We start from the raw sequence: 22,616 nt of genomic DNA, 5'->3' as shown, positions 1-22,616 counted from the left end.
AAATAATAAAAAGAAATAGGCCAGAGTCATTATTGTATTTCCAAGAAATGTTTATGAAATGCTTCCCTGTGGCTGGAACAACCCTACCTTGACGGCGGGAGGAGATTAAAAAGAAGAGTTTGGCAGATCTTCGTCAGTTGCCACTGGCTGAAAGTATCGCTGGCATAAATTATAAGTTATGATGAAACAGACGCACAGCCATGGCAAGTAATGTTATTGTAAAATGATCGGGCGAGGTCAAAATTCGTTCATTTTACAGCGATAAATATTATTCTAGCTTTTTTTATTTTTAATTTGACTGTTTTAATCTCTTATCATTGAGAAATATGGGGTGTGTCTCATGTTAAAAGGCATGCAACTTTATTGTGTAATACCAGTTAGAATGACATCACGGGGATTGAATAATGAATGATCGCTTTCTCATATATACAATAGATATACAGTTCTTTTCATTCGAGCTTATCGCTAGATTAGAACGAAATTCAGGACCACTGAGAAAGCGGTTCAAAAGATGATTCCATTCCAGTTTTGTGCTTTCTTGATATACACTTCTCAACTTTATGCAGGTAAGATGAGACTAATTTTAATGCATATTGTAACGCGCGCGGGCGACAACAACTTCCAGTCAAGGAGTCCAACAGCCAACGGTTTAATTACTCGACTCTCAACGTTTAGCTTACTTGTACATGGCAAGTCTACTAACACACACAGGCCACTCCATAACGTGAGTCCCTTATATACGCTGTATTATAATAAAGTTTCCATATAACGCGCGCTCTGATTGGCTGAAAGTGCGTGCTTTATCAGAGAACAGAGCACGGGTTGATGACGGTAAGTTGGCTTTCAAATTTTTGCGTCGGAATTTTGACAAATTTGCGCCAAATTAAACATCCCCTGTGATTCAGACAAACGCAGTGGAAACGAGCTATTTGTCTGTAGTAAATATGGCTTCCAGAGACCATTGTTAAAACTGTACTAAAATAACAAGTTTTGCTAGATTCCCGCCGACAAAACACGTAACGAAATAAACAAATTCTCAACCTAAACAGTGCTTCGATAAAAGACATTATATTTGTTACGAAGGCAGAAATTATACTTAAGAAGTAAAACAATGATAGAAAACAACAATTGAAGTGTCTCTGTTTATGATGAGAAGCTTTATTTGTGTAAAAATGCTCAATTGCTCAAACAACACTTACATGCAGTGTAGTAACGCTCGTTGTCCGGTCATCTCAGCGAAGTGAACCGACGAGTGCTCAGTGCAAAGCTTGCTCTGATATTCTCTTCTGTGCTCGGAGTAGAACCAGTGGGAGCCGTTTAGTCTTTCTAACTTTTACGCTAGTTCGGGCAATCTTGCTGCATGCGGCTACAAGCCGTAAATAACTGTAGCTCCTTTCAAATTCAACTCGGCATTTCGCATTTTCATCCACAAGCTTTGAGCTCCGCGTTTCGTAATTTCCACTGGAAAAGTGCACGTTTCCATGGGCCACGATACGGCCGGATTCCTCTGGAATATAAACCTTCACCTGCCTTTAGATCCGTATTTAAAAATTAACTTCAAAGCGAACTTTGAAAGCATCGTTCTTCTCTCAAAAGCCGCTCAAACTACTCGAAACTGAAAGCTTAGCTGAAGTCCAGTTAGTGATTGGCAGCTGTCGCTTCGTTAGCCAATCAAATTATTTGAACAATTCTAACAAGGATTGTGATTGGCTTATTTTAGCGTGCTTTATCAGAGAACAGTGCACGGGTGACGCCACTTTTGTTCGTTTGGAAAATAAAGTTTGGTTTGAAAATTCAGCCAAATGCGTGGGGAAATGATTAGATTCTTTATCATAAAACAAATAAAGAAGCCTCGAGTGTGCTCTGTTCTGCTGTAAAGCACTTAGGAAGCGGTCGAGCACTCAAGAAGTGGGGAAAAACACTCGACTTCGTCTCGTGTTTTCCCCTACACTTCTTTCGTGCTCTACCGCTTCCTGCGTGCTTTACAACAGAACAGAGCACAGTCGAGGCTTCTTTATTTGTTAATTACGAGTACATTGCGCATCCCGTACTCGCCATATAACCGTCTCTTAGTCTTAGAACTCTTACGAGTATACATTCAAATACAACCGTTATACATCTTAGCACGAGCATCATAGCTCGTGCAATCACTATATCAGTTTCATTACAATATAAATGTTTTTGACGACCTACTAACACTAAATAGTATTACTAATTAAACTTAAAATGCTTCTTGGTCCTCGGCTGCGGTTGAATCGATAAACTATTAAAATCAACTATTTTTTAATTTTTTAATCTTGTTTTGTATTAGAGAGTCAGCAATTGATTGAAATTATTGGTGTATTAGTCCGATGCTTTCAGCACCGCACAGTCCCCCTAGCTCGCGTGATATGATCTGTTCACTTTTTTCTTAAAGGCATATTTGATATAGGGTCATGTGTTTTGTTGTTAAATATTCTACAAAACATGTCAACTGATCAAATTTTGCTTGACATATAAAAGATGAATCCCTGGTTACATCTAAAATGAAGGCAAAAATGGATCTGGAACATGAAAAGCTATTTCTCCTATGAGTCTCGACCATGAATACTATTGCGGTGAGGTTCTAGCTCTGTCTATAATGCCCTGCAATATTCTATGGTAAATCCGTTTTTACCAGTCCTAACCAATTTCTGTTTCGCGTAATCTCAGTAAATCTTTTACTGTGTTGGTAATGAGGGGCAAGATTAAATTGCTATTTATTATTTTTATTGAATTAGTTTCGCCCAATGATCATAAAAAATGGTATTCTACGTTTATTGAAGGCGTCTTCGCATACGACGAATTTCATAAAGCATGCGTGATGACCCACAATAAACTGAGAAAGCTTCACGGTGCTCAGGCTTTGGCGTATTCAGAAGAGTTGGGCGTAGAGGCTCAAAAGTGGTGTGAGGAACTCGCAATAAAAGACGAGCTTTCACACGACAACAGGACCATGGACACAAAAGGCGAGGGAGAAAATCTTGCAGCTACACCTGTGACTGGTGCCAAAAGTGAAGGTGCTACTCCTGATCTATGCACCTTGGCTGTTCAAAAGTGGTACGCGGAAGAGCCGAATTATAACTATCAGACAGGACTGCCTAAAGCTCCTGGAATGCCAATCAAACACTTTGCTCAGGTAAACCAGGAAAAGGATTTTATGGCAAATATTCTTGTTTCATACGCATACTTTCAAAGTCTGGTTTTAAATGTTGCGCTTATTCATGTTTTGAGTTTGCTCATCAGGTACTAATCTCCTTCTCCTTCGTTATCTGTGTCTTTACGCAAGGCTTCTCTCTTCTTAGTGGGAACAAGCTTTAGTTACTAAAGGAGCTTATATCGAAGCGCTCGTATGACTGGTAATGACTAGACCAAAACTGAATGTGTCTCTTTAGAGTTAAAAGTTGTTGAGTTCGGAAGACAGGGGAACTGAAATCGGGTGGGGCGGGAAGCGGGGGGACTGTAGCCAGAATCACGCTCTCTCTTCGTTGTCATTCGCCCGATCCGCCAACTAATCAATTGACTAGTCATTCGATCAATCGATAATAAAACCTTTAGTCTCGTCACCAGACTTGACTTGACTTACTCCTTTTCGTTCCCTCAGAAACATAGGACCTTGACTACGAGCCTTCATCTTTCCCGATCTTGAGCTATCTTCTTTGCCTTCTCCCAGGTCATGCTGATGATCTTTATCTCTGCTTGCAGAGTTCTTTTTCATGTCAGGGCTGGTGTTCCTCTTTTCCGTTTCCCCTGAGGGTTCCAATCCAAGATTGGCGGGTGATGCTGGTCTTCTCTCTGCGTAGGTTATGCCCGATTGTCACCAGACTTAGGGGCTTAAAACTATGCAAGCAGGACATGACAACACAGCGCTGGAGGCCGGTTCTAATTTTGAATTCGCTAAAAAGTCAATTAGAGCAGACTCAGGATCTTTGTTATTTTTGCAAATGATTATAAGATTAAGAACACTTCAAGTGACTCTTTCTCCACTCGAGGCAGAATCGAGAAATAACATTAGCTTAGTAAAACTGACTTTCTAGTAAATTACTTTTAACAACCAATGTTGTAAAAATTATTATCGTGCTCCTCAATTGACGTCCCTTCTCATAAAAGGTTGTCTGGAACAATACATTTCAAATTGGAGTGGGGACTGCTCGTTCCACCGTTCATGGTGACATCATCTGTGTTCGCTACAGTCCTCGTGGAGCTGAAGGCGGCCCGGACGAGTTTATGAACAATGTTTTTCCTAAAGGTAGGTTAAAAAGATCGTAGTTCGTCAAACTGAAACATCGCGGGAGCTTGAGCGCCTTCGAGAGACAGAGTCAATATATCAGTCTGAAAGTCTTACCTAAGATGTCTTGTTCCCTAGATAGAAACAGATTAGCTGCTAAGTACACACTAATTCTTAAAATTAGTGTGTAGTACTGTAGGAGTTAAAATAACTCCTACAGAAGGGTTAAATTTACACCCTAAGGTGGAGTTATTTTTGGAGGAGTTAGAATAACTTCAAAAGGGAGTTATTTTTACTCGTCGTGGAGTTAATCTAACTCCGCATAGTGGAGTTATTTTTTGTGCAGTAATTTTCACTCTAAATGAGAGTTAAATATAACTCCCACTGGGAGTTAAATTTTAGGAAGAAGTTATTTCAACTCTCTATAGGGAGTTAATATAACTCGCTTTTGGAGTTATCTTGTAGGGGTTATTTCAACTCTGACTGAAGAGTTAGAATAATTTAACTAATTTAACTCGTTTTCGGGTGTTATCTTGTGGGGATTATTTTAACTCTGGTAGGAGAGTTAAAGTAACTTTTTACTGAGGGATTACTTTAACTCGCGTTTAGCTGCGTTTAGAGTAGTTTTGTAGGGGTTATTTAACTATTGTTGAAGAGTTAAAATAACTTTTTTACTGGGGATTAACTTTGATTGAAGAGTTCTGATAACCCACCTCTGCATGTTATACAATGGCTACACAAATTAGTAGCACAAGACAGAATTAAGTTATCACTATGGGAAAAAAATGTCCTTAAAACTGTTTTATAGAGTAAAAGCTACCATTAGCCCAGTGAAAGTTGCACAATGCAAGCTACGCTCACTTGAGTCTCGATTTCTAAACTACGTAAGAGAGAGAGAGAGAGAGAGAGAGAGAGAGAGAGAGAGAGAGAGAGAGAGAGAGAGAGAGAGAGAGAGAGAGCAAGCGAAGAAAAGAAAATATAATCAGAATTTTTTACTTTTTCTCTGTATGAGCTATGAGGGTTTTTTCTCATGCCACTTTACTGTCCGAGCGTTGCCAATCTTGCTCAATCTGTCATTTCAATTTAACATTAAAATTTATTTGTGATCCCAATTATGGAAATATACTGTGGTATGGGAGATTATCGCTGAATTGAAGGAAACAGTAAGTGTTACACCAGGGAAATTGTAAACTTGACTCATATTTAGACTGGTTTTAATTAAATTCGCTCAAATTGGAACGCTGTTCGAGATAGACGATGGAAACATAATAAAGAATTTTTGATTATGTTTTGTCTGACAAGGGCTCTTTTTTCATTTAATGTCATTGCTTTGCTAATTTTGTCATTTTTACTATTTTTATGTCTAATACCCCATTCACACCAACTAAACCAGGTTTAATTAAACGAAGTTTCATAAAACTCAGTTTTACAAAACATGTTTAATTGAAGAACTGTTCACACCAAAGACGCGTGTACGTTCTGCGTAGCCTCATTTTGATGTTAAATGTTGCCAATTGAAATTTGTAAACAAAATGGCGGTCAATGGTTTGATCGCAGTGTTCTCTCTTCATTATGGCAGTCACGGCTAAAGGAAACCCGCAAAATTACTCAAAACCAAGAACGGATTGCACAGAGACGACTTCGTCGTTATCTTCGTCACAGACGTCTCGTTTCCTCCTTGTTTTTTCTGTTTCTCACTCGATATGTTTTCACGCATTTACCTGTTCGGCGTGTCTGGACCAAACCAAGGTCGAAGTTGTTTTGGGAAGAGACGTGCCAGGGTTGGAATGAACGAGACTGGGTGGAGAATTTCCGAATGTCCAAAGAAGCATTCAATCGTCTGTGTGTGGAACTTTCCCCACATATTTTGAAAAGGGACACAAACTTTAGAAAAGCCATTGCAGTGCGTCATCGAGTGGCGATAACATTATATTGGCTTGCGGACACTGCACAGTATAGAACGATCGCAAACCTATTTGGTGTCGGGAAATCCACTGTTTGTGGTATTGTAAAGCAGGTATGTGAGGTGATTGTGAGAATTCTTCTCCCCAGATATATTTATGTTCCCCGAAGTCGACAGGAGGTACAAGAAAAGATCGATGGCTTTGAAAGTCGCGCGGGGTTTCCGCAGGTAGTTGGCGCAGTCCATGGTTGCCATGTCCCCATAATTGGCCCTGAGCAAAGTCCGGATGACTATATTAATCAGAAAGGATTCCATTCGTTAATCCTTCAAGGCCTAGTGGATTTTGATTATCGTTTTCTGGATATTTGACCCTGTGGAAATTTGACCCCGGATGAAAGCACTTTCAATATCAAGCATAGTACGACGAGAGTGGTAGTTGAAAATGCCTTTGGTCGACTGAAGGGGAGGTTCAGGAGTATCAGTAGGAGACTAGACTTAAATGTTGAAAACTCCTGCAATGTTATTGCCGCTTGCTGTGTTTTGCACAATTATTGTGAGAACCTGCATGAGTTTTTCGATGACCAGTGGCTCAATGGTGTCAATATTCATGTTGGAGTTTTCCCGGGTGATCCAGACCAAAGGCAGAATATTAACGCCATAGCAATAAGAGATGCTATTAAGAGCTTTTTTTAATACAAGCTGAAAAACTTTATGAAAAATTTCACGCCTATTTTGTGCCAGGTATAATGCACCCCTCAAAAGCAAATAATCTATCACAAAGCTTACATCTCAAACACACACAAGTGATGTACATGCTTCCTTTTCCCCTTATGTATATAGTGTAAATAGTTACGTAAATATTGTAAGTAAAGATTTTTGTCTAGGCAATCCTCCACCAGGGTCATGTACTGTCCCATTTGTAATTAGGTTTGTTTCATAAAAATCAGGTGTCTGTTCCCAAAATTTGGTACCTTAATAATATCAACATACATGTATACACCTTCAAGGATGTCACAATGCACATATAATAAAAACAAGATTTAGACTTTTTTGGACTGCATCAGCCAGATGGGCTGCTAAGTTCAAACAGGAACTGTAGCTTTTTTAAGTCTGTACGTTATAAATAATCTCAGAAATACCTTTGAAGCCAATGTATAATTATTTGCTTAAGAAGCAGCAGAAAATGAAATTACACCCTTTATTGTCACTGATTGTAAAGCTGAAAGCCATTTGATAAATATTAAAATACCTTGTACTTTTTAAGGTGAAATTTGTTTCACTTCTTGTAATCTATTACTGTGATACCATGGGTGACAAATTACTCCTTAATTTTGATGCAAAATATCAGCATAAATTTATAATTTTACATCTAATATTGCACTCTTGATCATATAAACAAGTGAAAAACACTATGATTGTAATTTGTCATCCCTGATATTAGAAGGTAATCAAAAGGTTAATACACATGAAATTAGGAAATAATTTCAACTGAACTAATAAAATGCCTGTAGATTTAGTTAATTTTACTTGTTATTATTTGATTACACATGTCAATTTGGCCATACCTACCACATGTTCTCATAGGATAAATTTAAGCGTTAGTTGTTTTCCTAGTTATTTTGTTAGTAAATTTAAGTGCTAGTTATTTTCCTATCTGAGCATTAGCTGTAAAATGATACAAGCTTACTGAAGGAAAGAGAAAAAAAATATCACAACTTTTTAACTTAGGGGTTCAGTTTGGATTACCAAGAGGATCTACACGTAATCACTTAACAACATCATTGGCTTCCACTGGCATTAATGTCATTAATTTCATTCAACTTGTTCACCTGATGAGTGACAAGTGAAAAGAAAGTTCATACTTTTGTTTAGACCTTTTAAAATAAACCCCAAAGTTCACTATTATACATGTAGTTGAATCACTGAGGCTACAAAATTATTCACACATTGTTCGTACTTGTTTTCAGAAACCAATTTGCAGGACTTTTCCAGAACTCAGATTGATTTTTCCAGAACTCCAAAATTCACATCAATTTAAGATCTCAACACTGCAGACAACTATTTTCTGTTTTGCATTTTTACTAGTTGAGTTTAATAAATTATCAGACTTTTCCAGGACCAGTAGTCTTTTTCCAAGACTTTCCAGTCCCGAAAAATGCCACAGAATTCCAGGACTTTCCTGGTTTTCCAGAACCTGTACAAATCCCTCTTCATACTTCTTGCTTTGGACAACTGGATGAACCACAGAAACAAATTTGATTTATTTTGAGTTAAATATTAAATTATTTTTTCCATGAGATCCTTGTTCCTTGAATTTTACACTAGCAAAGTGAGAGTGGTTTTGAAGTTTGCGAGGCAAAAATCTATCCAGTAGCAAGTATTAATTTCTACATAACAATTACTGATTATGAAAGAAAAAAACAACAAGGAGTCTTGGTTAATTTAGAAAGAGACAACATCAATAACCACTGTTGCGTTTTGGGTACTGTGGGTGCACAAGAAATTTATACTTACTGCTACAGCATACATGTATTGTTAAATATGATTTTCACCCCAGCTTGAAGCAAAACAGAAATGTAAGTTCATTCCATAATCATTTTGCATATATTTATTTCAATCTGTGTTTCCTCAATTTTCCCTTGCATGTTTGATTTCATTATGCCTCATATTCTCAAGCCCAGACACAAGGTAAAACATGTCAGATTGTGACCATTTCAGCTATTAATTGAACTTCACGTGACCTCAGAACAATTCTAGCTTTATATAATATTTCTCAAGCAATTTAAAAATAAAAAGAGAAAATCATTGCTTGATTAACAAACTTTTATTTATTCAGCTGTCAATTCTTTAATACACACTGGAATAAATTATTTTAAAAAAAGGGCCTCAAATTATGTCATCAAATCAATTTACTTCGAATTTCCTGATAGCAAAAATATGCTAATATCTCTGAAGAAAATAAATTCATAAAGTTAAAAACTACGAAATACTCATTATAGGTAAATTCATCAAAATTGGTCAACAAATGATTTAGGAAATAGACAAGAATAAACAAGTAAAAATGTACAGCATAAAAGCTTACATAAGAAATTTAACCGGGTAACCATCAGAATTAATACATGTTGCCTGATGATGATCTGATGTTGATATGAAGTTCAAGTCCTTAGGCTTTAACACAAATGACGCCGAAAAAATAACTGATAACGGATAGAAGATCTAGCTGAAAGTGACGCAGGCACGAGTACAAAAACGTATTGAATCTACTTTTGAAGTACCTGCGCCAGTTTTAACAGAAACTCCTGATCTTCTTTCCTTCTCTTCTCCTCCCTTTCTTCATCTCTTCTTTCACGTGCCTTCTCTGCCTCCATAAATCTCCTATCAGCTGTTTGCTGATAGGACACAAACGCCTCTAAAGCTTTGTCGACTTTGGCAAATGCGTCAGTTGTTGACAACTTTCGTTTTTTTGTGCCACTTTTACATACAGGTACTGGCTTCTCATCTTCCGTTGTTGTTGTTTCTGAAAAGGAACACAACAAATCTTACGCTTAAATGTGGGGATCCAAGTCGGAAATTAATGATGTTAGCAGCTGCTTTATGTTTTACTTATCTCTTGCAATACATGATTCCATCTGTCTTGGAAGTATATTTGCAAAAATAAACCCATCAACTTTTTCGACAGTGCAAGGCGCCCATGGTCTGTTACGTGCGACAATTGTCTGGCCCTCCAATAGGCGATAGTGTTTTTTTGAAAGCTCACCTGTACATGTCACACAAGCATCTTTTTTTGGTTCCGGGCATTTGCTGACTTTGTTGTTGTTGTCGCTGCTGCTGCTGGAAGTTAAATTTGGCGCAACGTTTTCGACATTTCCTTTGCTTTCTTCTTCACAGACCTGTGTACCATCCCCAATGACAATTTGGGAAGAAGTAACGACACTCTTTGGCTTCGTGCAGGGCTTTGCTGATAAGAATTCATCGACTTCATCGAAGAACGCCGGCTTCTTCTTCGGAGTTCCGTTTCCTGTCTTCCTGCATTCATCTTTGTAGGAACCATACGCGCTTACCAAATTGTGTATTCTTGTTTTACAGGCGTCTTCGTCCCTGTCCTCGTAGCCCGCCGCCCGTAGAAATGCGCTGATTTCTTGCCATATAGGCTTCTTTCTGGTACAGGACAATAGTTTTGTTTGTATGTTTTCGTCCCCCCACTTCTGAAGTAACAACATGGTCTCTCTGTTCTCCCAAACTCTTCCGCGAGGTTTTTTAACGGCCGCCATTTTGGATGTGTTTAATAAAACACAAAAGTTAAACTACCTCGTCAAGGTAGTTTTATAAAACACGGTTCTAGACATGTTTTGTTGAACGCGCCCGCGATGTGAACGGGCAGTTTAGTAAAACAAGTTTATTAAAACACGATTTAAACATGTTTAAGCTTTGGTGTGAACGGGGTATAAGTTGCATCTGCTAGTTGCATGGAGTGCAACTGGCTATAACTTTGCTCAAAATTCTGTTTCTTTTTCAGTCTCCATGTCAAGTAACTCCTCAGTAAAAGGTAAATCAGAGCGAGATGAATGTTTCCTCAGCGCATTTTCTGGTTACCGCAATAATGCGACTTCACCCTCGGGGCATTTATTATCATTCGAGAGTTGGAGGGAGGGAGGGAGCTAGTTAGGGACGGGGCATTTACCTCTTTTGGTAGTTAACACTCAAAAGTTTAAGATGGAAGAAGAATCTTGCGCTTGAAGGAATTCTGCCCCCCTCATGAAAATGACATTCGAGACAGTTGTTTTGTAACGGTCTGATGTGAACTGTTCAGAAGATGAACTACGGACAAATGATCTTCATGTACTCTGATGGCGCGGAAATTGATCGTTTAAAGGAATAGGTAGCTCACTAATAGGTGGCGCTTAATTATGTAGGAGACACAAGTGGCAATAGGGACGCTTTTTGACAGAAACTCGGTGTCTCTGAGAAAAAAAAGAATCACTTAAGTTTGCGAGTTAACTTACTCAAGTTTAAGCTGCATGTAAAACCAAGGTAACGAATGACCTGAAAAACCTGTTTTAGACCCTCTGACCCTTCTCCCAAAGGCTTTCAGTTCACGGATCCGCAAACAATTTTAGAAGAAGAAGTGAAAGTACTCCAACTTGAGCGGCCATTTGACCTGTCCAAATCGGTGTCAAACTGGACGAATTTGAACTAAAATAAAGGAGGTTTTCGCTCTACTTGAATATCTTAGTAAAATTGTGATCAGAGCACTACACAAAGAGCACGGGCCCATTTTTTTGTGCCGTTCGTGATACGACCTTTGAAGGCCTTCAAACACAGTGCGTAATCGTAATTCCATAAATTGAATTTTGACTCATTAAATCGAAAGGCTTTGGTATTTCAAGCAAACGGAAGATGGGATCTTTTCTACAAAAAAACTGAGCTATTTAAAAACAAGCGAAGACCGTTTGTATAGATTTTGCTTATTTTTAAAAGGAAAGCAATTTTCTTTGGTAGTGACGAAGGCTTTCTTGACCTAAGAGAGATCATATGAACCATTATCCATTCCATTAATATTGTTTTAACATACATATGTTCATGCAAACTTTGTTTCAGATTTGAATATCCCAGGATACATTTCTAGCTCTAATGATCCTCAGGGTCAAGCAGGCGGAAGTTTTAAGGGAAGCATGAGCTGCGGTGTTGGCAAGAAGTCCCGCATTGTTGGTGGGCAAGAAGCGAAGCCAGCAGAGTTTCCTTGGCAGGTGGCCTTCAGATGGGAAAGCTACTACGGCTATACCAACCTCTTCTGCGGTGGATCTCTCATCGATAAAAAGTGGGTGGTGTCAGCTGCTCATTGCTTCCAAAGAATGAAACGTCCACCATTTGAACTTAAGGTTGTTCTTGGAGAATTCGACGTCAATAACGATGATGGCAATGAGGTCATAATTGGTGCGAAACAGGTAGAGAAGTCCGAATGGAATCCAAACTATTTGGTCTCGATAATTTACCGTTGCTGACCGCCACTCGGTTAACTCAATTGACAAAGCAAAAACAAGTTTTGTTTACTATTTAAGCAATAGAGCACTTTTTCCGTGTTTGCATAGCCTCATCTAAACACGAGGAGGGTTGGGAGAATTTGAGACAGTTATGCAAAACCGAGACGTAGTCTGCCAGCCCCCCGAGTGTTTATATGAGGCTGTGTGAACACGGAAAAAAAGCTCTATTACTTTTACAAAATATTTCTCAAAAATACGCGCGAATCTAAAAGGTCACAGTCGTGTTTACATAATCCCATCTTAACACACCTGTCGACCAATGAAAGCGCGCATAGTATCTCAGTTATTTTATATAAAGCGCTGGATGTCTAGTCGACGCAAGTAGTTCAGTGGCGCCCCCGTTTCAAATCTGGGAATATTTCAATCCTTAATTCTGGCACTAATCACCTTCAGTTGAAGGTTTTCTCCATAATATAACTCGATAATTGTAAGCACATTTATACTCAGGTGTAACATTATAGTGCTATACTGAAAAGGCTGTTGTTGATCGATTGATTGTTGCAGGTGATCAACCATCCTCGTTATAACGACGGTACAAAAGACTACGACATATCTCTCGTGGAACTGAAGTCCGAAGCACCTTTCAGTGATTACGTGAAACCAGTATGTCTACCTACGTCAAGCTCCAATTTTCCACCTGGAAAAATGTGCACTGTCACCGGGTTTGGGTTGCTCAGAGAGGGTGGACAACAGGCCACGAAACTGATGAAAGCTGATGTTCCCATAATCGACAACAAAAAGTGTTCAGACAGCTATGGTGAGGTTTCAGAACTCAAGTTATGTGCTGGATATGATCAAGGAAGAATCGATGCTTGTCAGGGGGATAGCGGAGGACCTTTGGTGTGCTCGGAGAATGGTAAGGCTTACCTCGCGGGGGTGGTAAGCTACGGTATTGGATGCGCTCGACCCAATTATCCGGGGGTGTACGCCAACGTGAAGTCTTTGATGAACTGGATTGAAACGACAAAGGGTAGCTAAATGGCAATAAAGTTAAGAAGTTATAACCCTCAGCAGAAATATTGTTACAAAGCATAACGCCAATAAAGTCTGAACTAGTAATCAGAAAAAATGCCTGTTCTGTACAATACTGGCTTGAACCTAGACAATCAAAATGACTCCCAAAAACCAACGATACTTTTAACCAGTGATATTTTAAATAGAAGGGAGTGTGAATTGAACAACAGATACAGTATAAAATAGAGTCTTAGGACAACCTAGTTTATTTCTCAACTTAATTTTGGTTGATTTAGATTTTCCGAGAATGCTGAACGATGTTCCACTTAAGTACAAAGGAAAGGTTCATTGTTTATTTGTTGTTGTTTGAGGGGAAGGCTCGTTGATAGACGGAATTTACTGCGAGATTTGTGATGGGAAGAGATGAAAGGTAAAGCGAATACTGGTAGAACTGCATTTCTTTGCTTGGCCTTGCAAATCTACATGAGTAGTGCAAAGACGAGATGGCTTTTGCGGCAGTGCTTCTGGTCAGCTGTAGCCTATAGGGCGTTTTCACATGACGTCATGGCAGCCGTATTGGTGTTCCAAAACAATGAAACGGCGGGCATGTTGCTGTACCAAATCAGTCCTGAGGGAGTTGAACTCTTTTCTTATGCAAACACTTCCATTTGTTCCAATAAATTTGCATGTGTGCTGGCCACGTGACTGAAAACGCTCTACACAAAACAAAGTGTAAGTTTTAATTGGCTGGTGATAAAAGACTACGTCGATTTGGTCACTAAGGGCATGAGAACTTCCAATATTCAGTAGGAAACCACATCACAAGTAAGGTAATTTTTTAAGGTGCGTAGTGTTGCGAAAAGTTTCCGAAAACAATCGCTGTGTTCAGAAAAGAAAATGAACGTTTATACACGACTAACAGTTTATTGGATGTTGAAGAATGTGCATTTAGAGGAAACACTTTCTGAAGAGTTCTTTTACTCTAAAATGTAAACGTATTTACCGAGTAATTCTTTAATTGGCGAAAATATTGTAAAAACGGCAAAGGTGCTCTGCAAAGAACTATACGAGCCAGTTACCATAATATCATATAACGTTTTTTTAAGTAGACTTCTACTAGCATACTGTTTGCAAATATTGCAATCCGATTGATTGAGATAACATTCACTTAAGCCATTAGTGTGCAGTGGCTGAAGGTCGTCTACATAATGGCACCTTTTTCTCGTTTCTCCAGAATTTCAGAGGAAGAATTTATGGAGGTATCATTTCAATCAAATCAAATTTCCGAGAAGACTATAAAGAGCCGCACTTGTAGGCTGCTGCTAGTTTTCAAAAGACAATTCGGTCCGCTCGCTATTTTACTAAAACGTAAAGTTGGTCGAGAAACAATTGGAAATCATTCAGTGGAGGTAATTTATTAATTAGAATTCCATTAGAACAATCAAATTATTCGCTTTCGATTTCTACGAGCTAGAGGATTGTTGATTCGGCCTCATCGATTAACACAGAAATCAATTTAGAAATCTCGAGCTCATATCTAATTGGTAAATAGTCTTAGATTCTGAGAATGACTCTAAGGGAAACAGTGAGGTACGATTCGAGAGAGACCATGGAGGGTCTTGGAGACACAAAGGCCACTATGCCCTTGAGGCGAGCCATCAGTGCTTTGTAAGCTCCTTTTTCTGATATAAGATGTTTCTAAAATGTATTAAAAACGAATTCATTTTATAACTGAAATATCGTTGACAAATTCGACTCTATAAACGGTATCAATTTCAATCACAAGGGATAAACTTAAGCTTTCTCTTCGCAAACTGAGTTTTAAAGTGCAATTAAAGTTTTAAGGATGCAACGTGGCCGAGTGGTCAGCGTGTCAGATATGATTCGCAATCCACGGCGGTCTAGGGTTGAGTTAAGTCCCGCTCTGAGCACTGCCTTGATTTGTTTCTCGGTGGCCCCGAGTGCAAATCCTCGGCCACGCCAACTGGTTTGCCTCCGGCCAGTTGGTATTCTTAACAATGTTGTGTTTAATTTCAATTATTTGTTTCAGTTGTTTGCTCGGTCCCACTAACATTTGTGCTATAAACATTGCCGAAGGTAAATAAAGGTCACATATATTTTTTTCTATTTTGAAGAATTCGAAAAGTTTTGGAAACACTCGCCTGCAGCTGGTGATTCCACAACAATTCTCTTCTCTTACTCGAGAGAAGCAGGGAAAATGTTTTCTATTTCTTAATGAAAGATTCCCAGATGACTAGTCTTCTCATTCTGTCAGAGCATGCTGGACTAAGCTTAAATTAAAAGTTATATTGCCTATAAAGTCAATGGTTTTTTTTTGGGCTAAACACCAAAATGAAAGGAGTACAATTGGAAACGCATGCACCTTTCAGTGGGTCAGTCGTGCTCAATCCAGTGGGTTATCAGCCAACATCCGCGGGGTTACTACTCTCACGTATACGTAGTCTGCACTCATGTAAAACTGGTTCCTCTCTACTCTAAAGCTCTCGTAAGTGACCACCTCGGAAATTAAAAAATGTGGCATAACTGGAGCTGATTGCTTAGTAACCATTTCGGTAACGAGCTCTCGTCAGAAACCCGGCACTGAAACAAATGAGCCGGGTCGCATACCAGCGCTTTTATTTAGCAGAAAGGCTTCTTCCTCAGTACTCTTTCTTAAGTCGCAAATCATTTTCTACATTTAATTCAAATCTCTTTAAACGAACATTATTAGCCAATGTTATAGTATTACGGGAAAGTGAAATCAAAGAAATAGTCCGGCAGGTAATTTATACCGGTGGCCTACTACGAGGGCAGTCGCAATGAAAACCGCGCGTGGCTTTAATTAAAATTAAAAGCAAACAAGGGGTGTGAAAAATCATTACCACGTTTTAAAAGTAACCATTTTCCGTGTCCCTATAGAAAAAAAGAGTACCTAACGAAGAAAAGAGACTAATTATCTTAATGGATACATGTTGTAATCCCTTACATTGTACTGGCTTACATTTAGCTTAACGTAGGTTTGAAAAACCTAAAAGGATAATAGCTAGCTCTCTTTACTGGCGATATCAAATTTAGGATTTTGTCTATCTCCTTTAGTCGATTAAAGCCGCTACAATTTGGCAAAACAACAAGTGCCAATTAATTTGTTCAGCTAACAACAAACTGTTCGCGCACATTAGCATTCTTGTTGTATTGTATTGTAAGCAGAGTTCAGTAATTAAGTTACTTCCAAAATTAGTTTATGTCAATACAAGCGAAAAAGGTTTTTAGCAGATATACTTTTCTTTGACGAAACTGGACGCACTGCGAAACAGTCCGGGAAGACTCTGCTCAACACGGTATAGCGTGCCAAGATGCCAATTGATTACTGTAAAAACATCAGGGAAATTGAATCGCCGGTTATTTCAAGAAGTTCAGTTCTGCTTCATGCCTCAGTGTCCTCAGTTATAGCAGATTGAGGCTTTGTCTCTCAGCATGCGGACTTAAGAAAGGAAGCAAAGTTTCTTAAGAACAGCTATTACAAATTCGTACTTTCATCAGACGTTTGTTTTTCATTTTTTCAACCGCTTAATGAGAAGGGTACAATTTTGATTGTTTCTGATTTTATTAACATCCAGTAAACATCCTTCCACTCTTTCAATTGTCAGCAGCTGGCATTTCTGTGAGCGCTAAACGCTAAGGAAAAAGGAAAGCACTTAGGAGAAAGGAAAGGAAAGAAGGATTTTAATTTCTTTTCGAGAGCCCGGCATTTCTGAAACGACTTTTGTCAATTAACTTTGCAGCCATGGATAGCGGTCGTGCAATGTCATTCTGAGTATTGGTGGAGGGGAGGGGGGGGGGGGGAGCACTGTTCAATTTGTTGTAACGTTTTTATCAACAAAACTAACATAGATATCAACTCCTCCATGCATAAAATTTTACTAATTTAAGTTTCAACGAAGGGATTTTACGCAAAACGAGTGTTTTTTGCAACCGCTGAAACGTCCCTCATGCTGAACATCCTGTGATTAGCACCTTTTGAAAAGAATCAGTCACCCAGACTGACTATCGAAGCCATGTCATGTCGTTAATGAGTAGACCGTTTAACCTAAGTGATAAAAAATTCTGACAGCTTATGAGCTTCTTTGCAAAGATTATAGGATCCATTGATGGAGATATTACAACGGTCTCTCTGGTGTTTGTCTTCAACATTAAAATTCACAGCTGCAACTTCGAATGAACTTCGCAATTACTGAGTTTCAAGTTCATTGAAACATTTTAAGACGGCTTTTAGCTTGTTGCACTGATTTTCACGCTTGTGTTCTCTTATCGGGGACGTGTTTGGAGAGAGTTGAATTTTGCATAAAACGAGATCTGTTGTCTGATCACCCTGCAGCAAAACGAAAACAAAACAATTTCTGAACAACTGAATACAAGCAAAAAAACCCAGACATATAGAGGCGGGCAATTTCTCGTTTATTGAGCAGACATTAACGTCCCTAGCATGTCGAAGCCTAGCTTAATACAACTTATGTCTAAAACATGGATAAACAGGAAAAAAAGATAACTAAAGTGAAGTTGCTATCTTGCAATAACAAGTGAACGTGAAAATAAATAAAATTATTTAAATTGAATCAAATAGAATTATTTAAACAGACAGTAGGAGTATCAAGCCCTCTCCCTATGGCATGAAATGAACAAAAATCGTCAGCATGGAATTATTTACAGGAACCTTTAAAATCAACCATACGTATGACGCTACAAATAAATCATCTCCTTAATATGCCTTATCTTTTAGGAACATTCGGCTATCTGATTGCTTTGCTCAATGATTTGGACTACTAGGCTGCTTGGTGTGGTTCTCCAATTTGCCGGGCAACGTTTGAGTACATCAGCGTCTACATGCGAGTCACGTGATCAATGTCTTACTGAAAGTTCCGCGCTGTACAAAGCGCTTGTTGGATTCACTTACCGGACCCTAGAGAAATTGAAGCCTCTTGAATGTCATCAACCATGTAATGCAGACTTCCTTTGCCAAAGTTTTAATTACGTCATGTTGAAAGAAACTTGTGAACTCAACAACAGGACGAAAGATGCGAGGCCTGGGCATTTCCTACCAGATAAAGACAGGGTTTACTTGAAGCGAATCACAAATCGAGGTACATATGCACTGTTTAACAAATTGACGTCAGTTTTTTCTGCGTCTGTCCTGTTATTGATCATGAATTTCGTCATAACACTGTCAAAGTGGATCAACACACGAATTTACCTGCAACGCTAAAATGGATTTTCAGTACACGTGAAAACCGTTTTCCTAAATACTTTTCGTACAAATTAAACAAGGCTTAAAATTGATCGAGGATTATCCTTTTATGAAACCTTGCAATTGCAAATGGAAGTAAAAGAAAAAAAAAAAAAACGTATGAGTTACGCCTAACTTAAACATCAGTATTGCTTTAAAGCCCGCCATGGTTGGGCAGTGATTACCTCAGGCTGGATTGCACCTTCCACCTCATAGATATGCGTGTTTTTTTTTTTTTTATGTTATCAGTTAAACTTGGATCAGTTCGAGAACTGGCCGCATTCTCTTGTCATGAAATATGCTGAGAGCGACAGCGAGAATATTGCCAGCGGTAACTATTGGCTGAAACCCATCAATTCTATGGCGCCACCATCTCTGGTTTACTGCGCCATAACACCAGAAGGTGAGATTTCAAAATTATAGCTCTCGTTTATAGTGTCCAGAAACTTAGCCAAGTGGGGGTTGTTTTTGCGACAGAAAAATAGAACTTAGAATGATGGTTGCACGCAAGTGCTACTGTTTGATCTAAAGTGTCGAAACGATTCAACTTGTCTCCAAAAAAGCAAAATTTTAGAAACCGCATTGCAAGTTTTAACATGTTTAGTTCGTTTCTTGACTGACTGCAGTCTCTCTTTTGGTTTTAAAATCCGAGGGAAGAACGCTTAACCTGAGTGAACAGACACGACTCTGGGAGGGGGGCGGGGGGCGGGGGCCGGGAGTGGTTAGAAAATCATGCTCCTTTGTTCTGTTTTTCATGTTTCATCGCAGATGTTAGGGAAAAAGAGATACTGCTGGCAGTTAAGTGTGCGCTTTTATCATAGTAAGTCTTCACCATGTAAAACAATGGTAGATTAAACTGTCGGCACTGTTTGATCAGGTCTTTCGAGATCACGAACATGACATCACTCAAAACATAGCTTTCTATAGATCTAGAAATGATTGTTGAAAAAAGAGTTAATTTTTAGGAAGTTTTAAATATGGCTGTGTTCAATTAAGGCTTCCAATGTAAATTGAGAATCGTGTCGAGTTTCACACAGGGTTTCAATTCTTCCTGGCTAAGGACCTTCTAAGGGCCCTCCAAGGTCTAATTACCAATTGGACCCGTAGCCCTCAAGGGTTACGGGTCAATAGCCTACGAGGCGAAGACGAATGGGCTATTGACCCGCGGCCCTTGAGGTTGAAGGGTCTAATTGTTTTAGTATCACCCAACTAGTCGGACAGAAAAGACAATAATAAAGTTAGCAAATGCAAGTGAAGAAATATTTATTTGGGAATAAAACGAAAGAATCACTTCACGCTCGATTGCGCAAATTTCGCTACTCGGGGACTATTACTAATAGTCCTCTAGTAGCGTAGCCTACTAAAATGCAGGATTTGCATTAGTCCACTAGTTGGGTGATAAAGAGAATATGAGGCGAGTATTAATCATATACAGCCCTAAACAGAGCGTGCGAGCACAGTGTTCTGGCAGAAGTTCGACTACGGGGGAAGGGGGGAGGGCGTTCTCTTATCCTCCACCCGTACATCTAAGAGCTGCCGAGAACCTCACTGGCTACTTTCAATCTTTCAACGTAACTGCACTGTTTGAAAATTAGTTTCAACTTTCTTACCCGACAGAATTGGAACATTTTGTGTTTAAGAACGTTTATATCATTATAAATCGTTTATGTAACATTTCATTTCAACAGGGAGCAATAGAAGACTTGGCATCCTTCAAGTGTTTTTAGTTCCCAACACCTCTAATTATTCTATCACAGTGTCCGGGGCCCGAGGCGGCACACATAGCTATAATTATGGTTTCCGTCCTGGGACATATTACGGTGTTAAAGGTGCAAAGATACAAGGGATATTTCACCTAAGCAAAGGAACCGTGCTTAATGTAGTAGTGGGAAAAAGAGGAAGAAAGTCAGTGGAAATAGAAGGAGGACAACGCACCACCAAGACGGCGGCCGAACTGGGAATGTCAGTAGAAGATAACGCCGGAACAGGGGGTGAAAGAGGGAGTTTTGTGTATGATATAAATAACAGCCTTTTAATTGCATCCGGAGGGGAGGCGGTGCATCCGGAGGCGTGCATGGAAAAGATGGTCAGGCTGGAAGAGATGGCACCAGTAGCGCGACTCCATTGGGCCACTATTGGAGATATGTTAGAAAAGGAGGGAAGCAGGGTAATCCCGGTCAGTGCAATACTCAAAACGGGAATTATCATGGCGGAGTGGGTGAGGGCTGGTTGGATAAAGGTTGTGCACGATCTGGAACATCCCACGGTGAGACTGGAGGATCACGTCTTCAGGGTTGGGTCGGAGGATTGGCAGGCAGGATGAACAGCGGAAATAACGGAGGACCCTCTCCAGGTGCAGTCGGTGGGTTTGGTGGTTGGGGTGGAGGCGCCGAAGATAACGGAGCATCTGGTGGCGGTGAGGGATTTTCTGGGGGTGGGAGTGGTGTAAGAGGTTACGTCGCCAGAGGTGGTGGTTCTCATTGTGGGGGTGAAAGTTGTTCAGGAGTCACGTGTGGGAATCCGTTTGATTACGGAATGGTAATTATTCAAGAAGAGCCTTAAAATAGCAAGTAAAACGCTGAACACAAAAGCGTACCCCATTTGAGGTCATTGCTGGTTTTATGTATCAGAACGCCATTTTGCAACGCCCGACATTTTCTTTAGGGAGAAAAATTCAAAATTTGTATGGGCTATCAAATGGTGAGGAGTGAAATAAGGAAATTAAATCATTTAACGAGTTTACCATTTGATTACTACTGAACTGTAGTGGAGGCGCGTTAGCCTTATCGTTAGTGCGTTCGCCTACCAATATAAATCGGGTTGCGATTTACAGGCGATCGACATGGTTTATATTAAATAGTTGCCAAACTTTCAGCGAACGGCCAAGTCGATGTATGTACGTGCATCATTTCAGTTGTCACTTAAAATAACAATATGTGTGGAAGATGTGTGGTTCTTCGTTTCCTTTTGGTTTCCTAGAGCTGGATCCTTTGCCTCATGATGACCGCTATGGGTTAGTGCTTGTAACCGCTATGGGTTAGTGCTTTATGTGCCGCGACATCCCTTATGTGCATAGGCCACGTACACACCCGCCGATTATGAGTTTTGTTATGTAAATCACAATAAGGTCAGCGACTCTCCATTTGCAACCATCCCATCCCCAATCTTTAACTTAATATTGTTGCGCAGTTGTTTTTGGGCCATCGTTGTCTAGCTTCATAGACTTGTGGGTAACACAGGAGTCTCCATAGTAAGAAAACCAAATATGTTTGTAATCACGGAAATTGTTTTCGCTGTGACACTGACCCTGTTTGAGTAGCAATAGAACACTCAAATTGAGTTGAACTTTTAGTGTGGTTCAATTTCTGAATTTGAACTCCTCCGCGTGTAACGTAGGGGCAACCATAATACAAGAAGCCAAAAAATAGACCAGGTTTAAACCTCAAACTTGGTTGAGTGTTCCAGTTTCCTAAACAATTTTTAAAATAACTCAAGAAAAGTGTGTTAGATAGATGAGGCTGACTCCTTGGTTTCATTCAAGAGTTTTTGAATTTCTTTGGCCGATCTTGTCTCTGTCCAACAGCTTGCTTAGGGTACAGAGGCTTCGTCCTAAAACGAACACTTTATTACTCGCGCTCATTTTGCTTGCTGTAGATTTTTCATTTAGACTTATGTCTGCAACTTTGAAATCGACCTCTCCTGGGGATGTGAGACTAGCTAATGAGAAACACCTCAAAATCTCATCCAGATGTAATCTACAAATGGGTGGGTAACGCTGCCGGATGGATTGACATCCCATTCAGCGGGGGGAAGGGGGAGTAGAAATACTCCCAGACGCTTAATTCCACAGAAACGGTATAAAGTATGTTGTTGTTGTTGTTGTTGTTGTTGTTGTTGTTGTATAAGCTCGGGCAGTGTGGCCACTAGCCTGACGCAGACTTTGGCTTACTTTCAGAACATTGGTACTCGGAGTATCTATTTATTGTATTTCTCATATGGGGTGTCAGGGCAAAGAAATTTTAGAAAGTCATCGATAAATTTTCGGAGTTCCTCGTAAGTTATCAGATGACATAGTGAAAACATAGTGAAGACCTTACTTCTGATATCAAAGGCGCCAGCCATTCTTTTATAAAAATCAATGTTTGTTAGATGACGCCAGCAACATATTTTAATTTATTTTTACTCGTGGTC

At 39.5% G+C, this 22,616-nt stretch overlaps 2 protein-coding genes and 1 pseudogene across 2 annotated transcripts; 2 read left to right on the top strand and 1 right to left on the bottom strand.

Annotated features, from left to right (window-relative positions):
• Positions 1 to 288: 288 nt before the first annotated feature.
• On the top strand, positions 289 to 13,259 carry LOC110056925 (serine protease 33-like). Its single transcript, XM_020763483.2, has 6 exons — positions 289 to 566; positions 2,805 to 3,157; positions 4,129 to 4,267; positions 10,666 to 10,695; positions 11,748 to 12,094; positions 12,695 to 13,259. The coding sequence occupies exons 1-6, from the start codon at positions 512 to 514 to the stop codon at positions 13,166 to 13,168; spliced, it is 1,398 nt and encodes a 465-aa protein (XP_020619142.2). The 5' UTR covers positions 289 to 511; the 3' UTR covers positions 13,169 to 13,259.
• On the bottom strand, positions 9,172 to 10,616 carry LOC149118328 (uncharacterized). Its single transcript, XM_089293827.1, has 2 exons — positions 9,907 to 10,616; positions 9,172 to 9,666 (listed from the first exon to the last, which is right to left on the bottom strand). The coding sequence occupies exons 1-2, from the start codon at positions 10,418 to 10,420 to the stop codon at positions 9,410 to 9,412; spliced, it is 771 nt and encodes a 256-aa protein (XP_089149953.1). The 5' UTR covers positions 10,421 to 10,616; the 3' UTR covers positions 9,172 to 9,409.
• Positions 13,260 to 18,176: 4,917 nt separating the features above from the next.
• Positions 18,177 to 21,084, top strand: LOC110056969 (uncharacterized; annotated as a pseudogene).
• Positions 21,085 to 22,616: the final 1,532 nt, after the last annotated feature.

The sequence above is a fragment of the Orbicella faveolata genome, unplaced genomic scaffold (assembly GCF_042242905.1).
Source record: "Orbicella faveolata isolate gen_17 unplaced genomic scaffold, um_ofav_v1 contig_1, whole genome shotgun sequence".
Classification (NCBI taxonomy): Eukaryota; Metazoa; Cnidaria; class Anthozoa; order Scleractinia; family Merulinidae; genus Orbicella; species Orbicella faveolata.
This window is presented reverse-complemented; position numbering and strand designations above follow the sequence as displayed.

Excerpts from the sequence above, each read along its gene's own strand:
- LOC149118328 (XM_089293827.1), bottom strand. The coding sequence starts at position 10,420 with ATGGCGGCCGTTAAAAAACCTCGCGGAAGAGTTTGGGAGAACAGAGAG. Across the intron at positions 9,667-9,906 it reads TGCTTGTGTGACATGTACAG|AAACAACAACAACGGAAGAT; the intron begins GTGAGCTTTCAA and ends GTTCCTTTTCAG.
- LOC110056925 (XM_020763483.2), top strand. The coding sequence starts at position 512 with ATGATTCCATTCCAGTTTTGTGCTTTCTTGATATACACTTCTCAACTT. Across the intron at positions 567-2,804 it reads CACTTCTCAACTTTATGCAG|GCGTCTTCGCATACGACGAA; the intron begins GTAAGATGAGAC and ends CGTTTATTGAAG. Across the intron at positions 10,696-11,747 it reads AAGTAACTCCTCAGTAAAAG|ATTTGAATATCCCAGGATAC; the intron begins GTAAATCAGAGC and ends ACTTTGTTTCAG.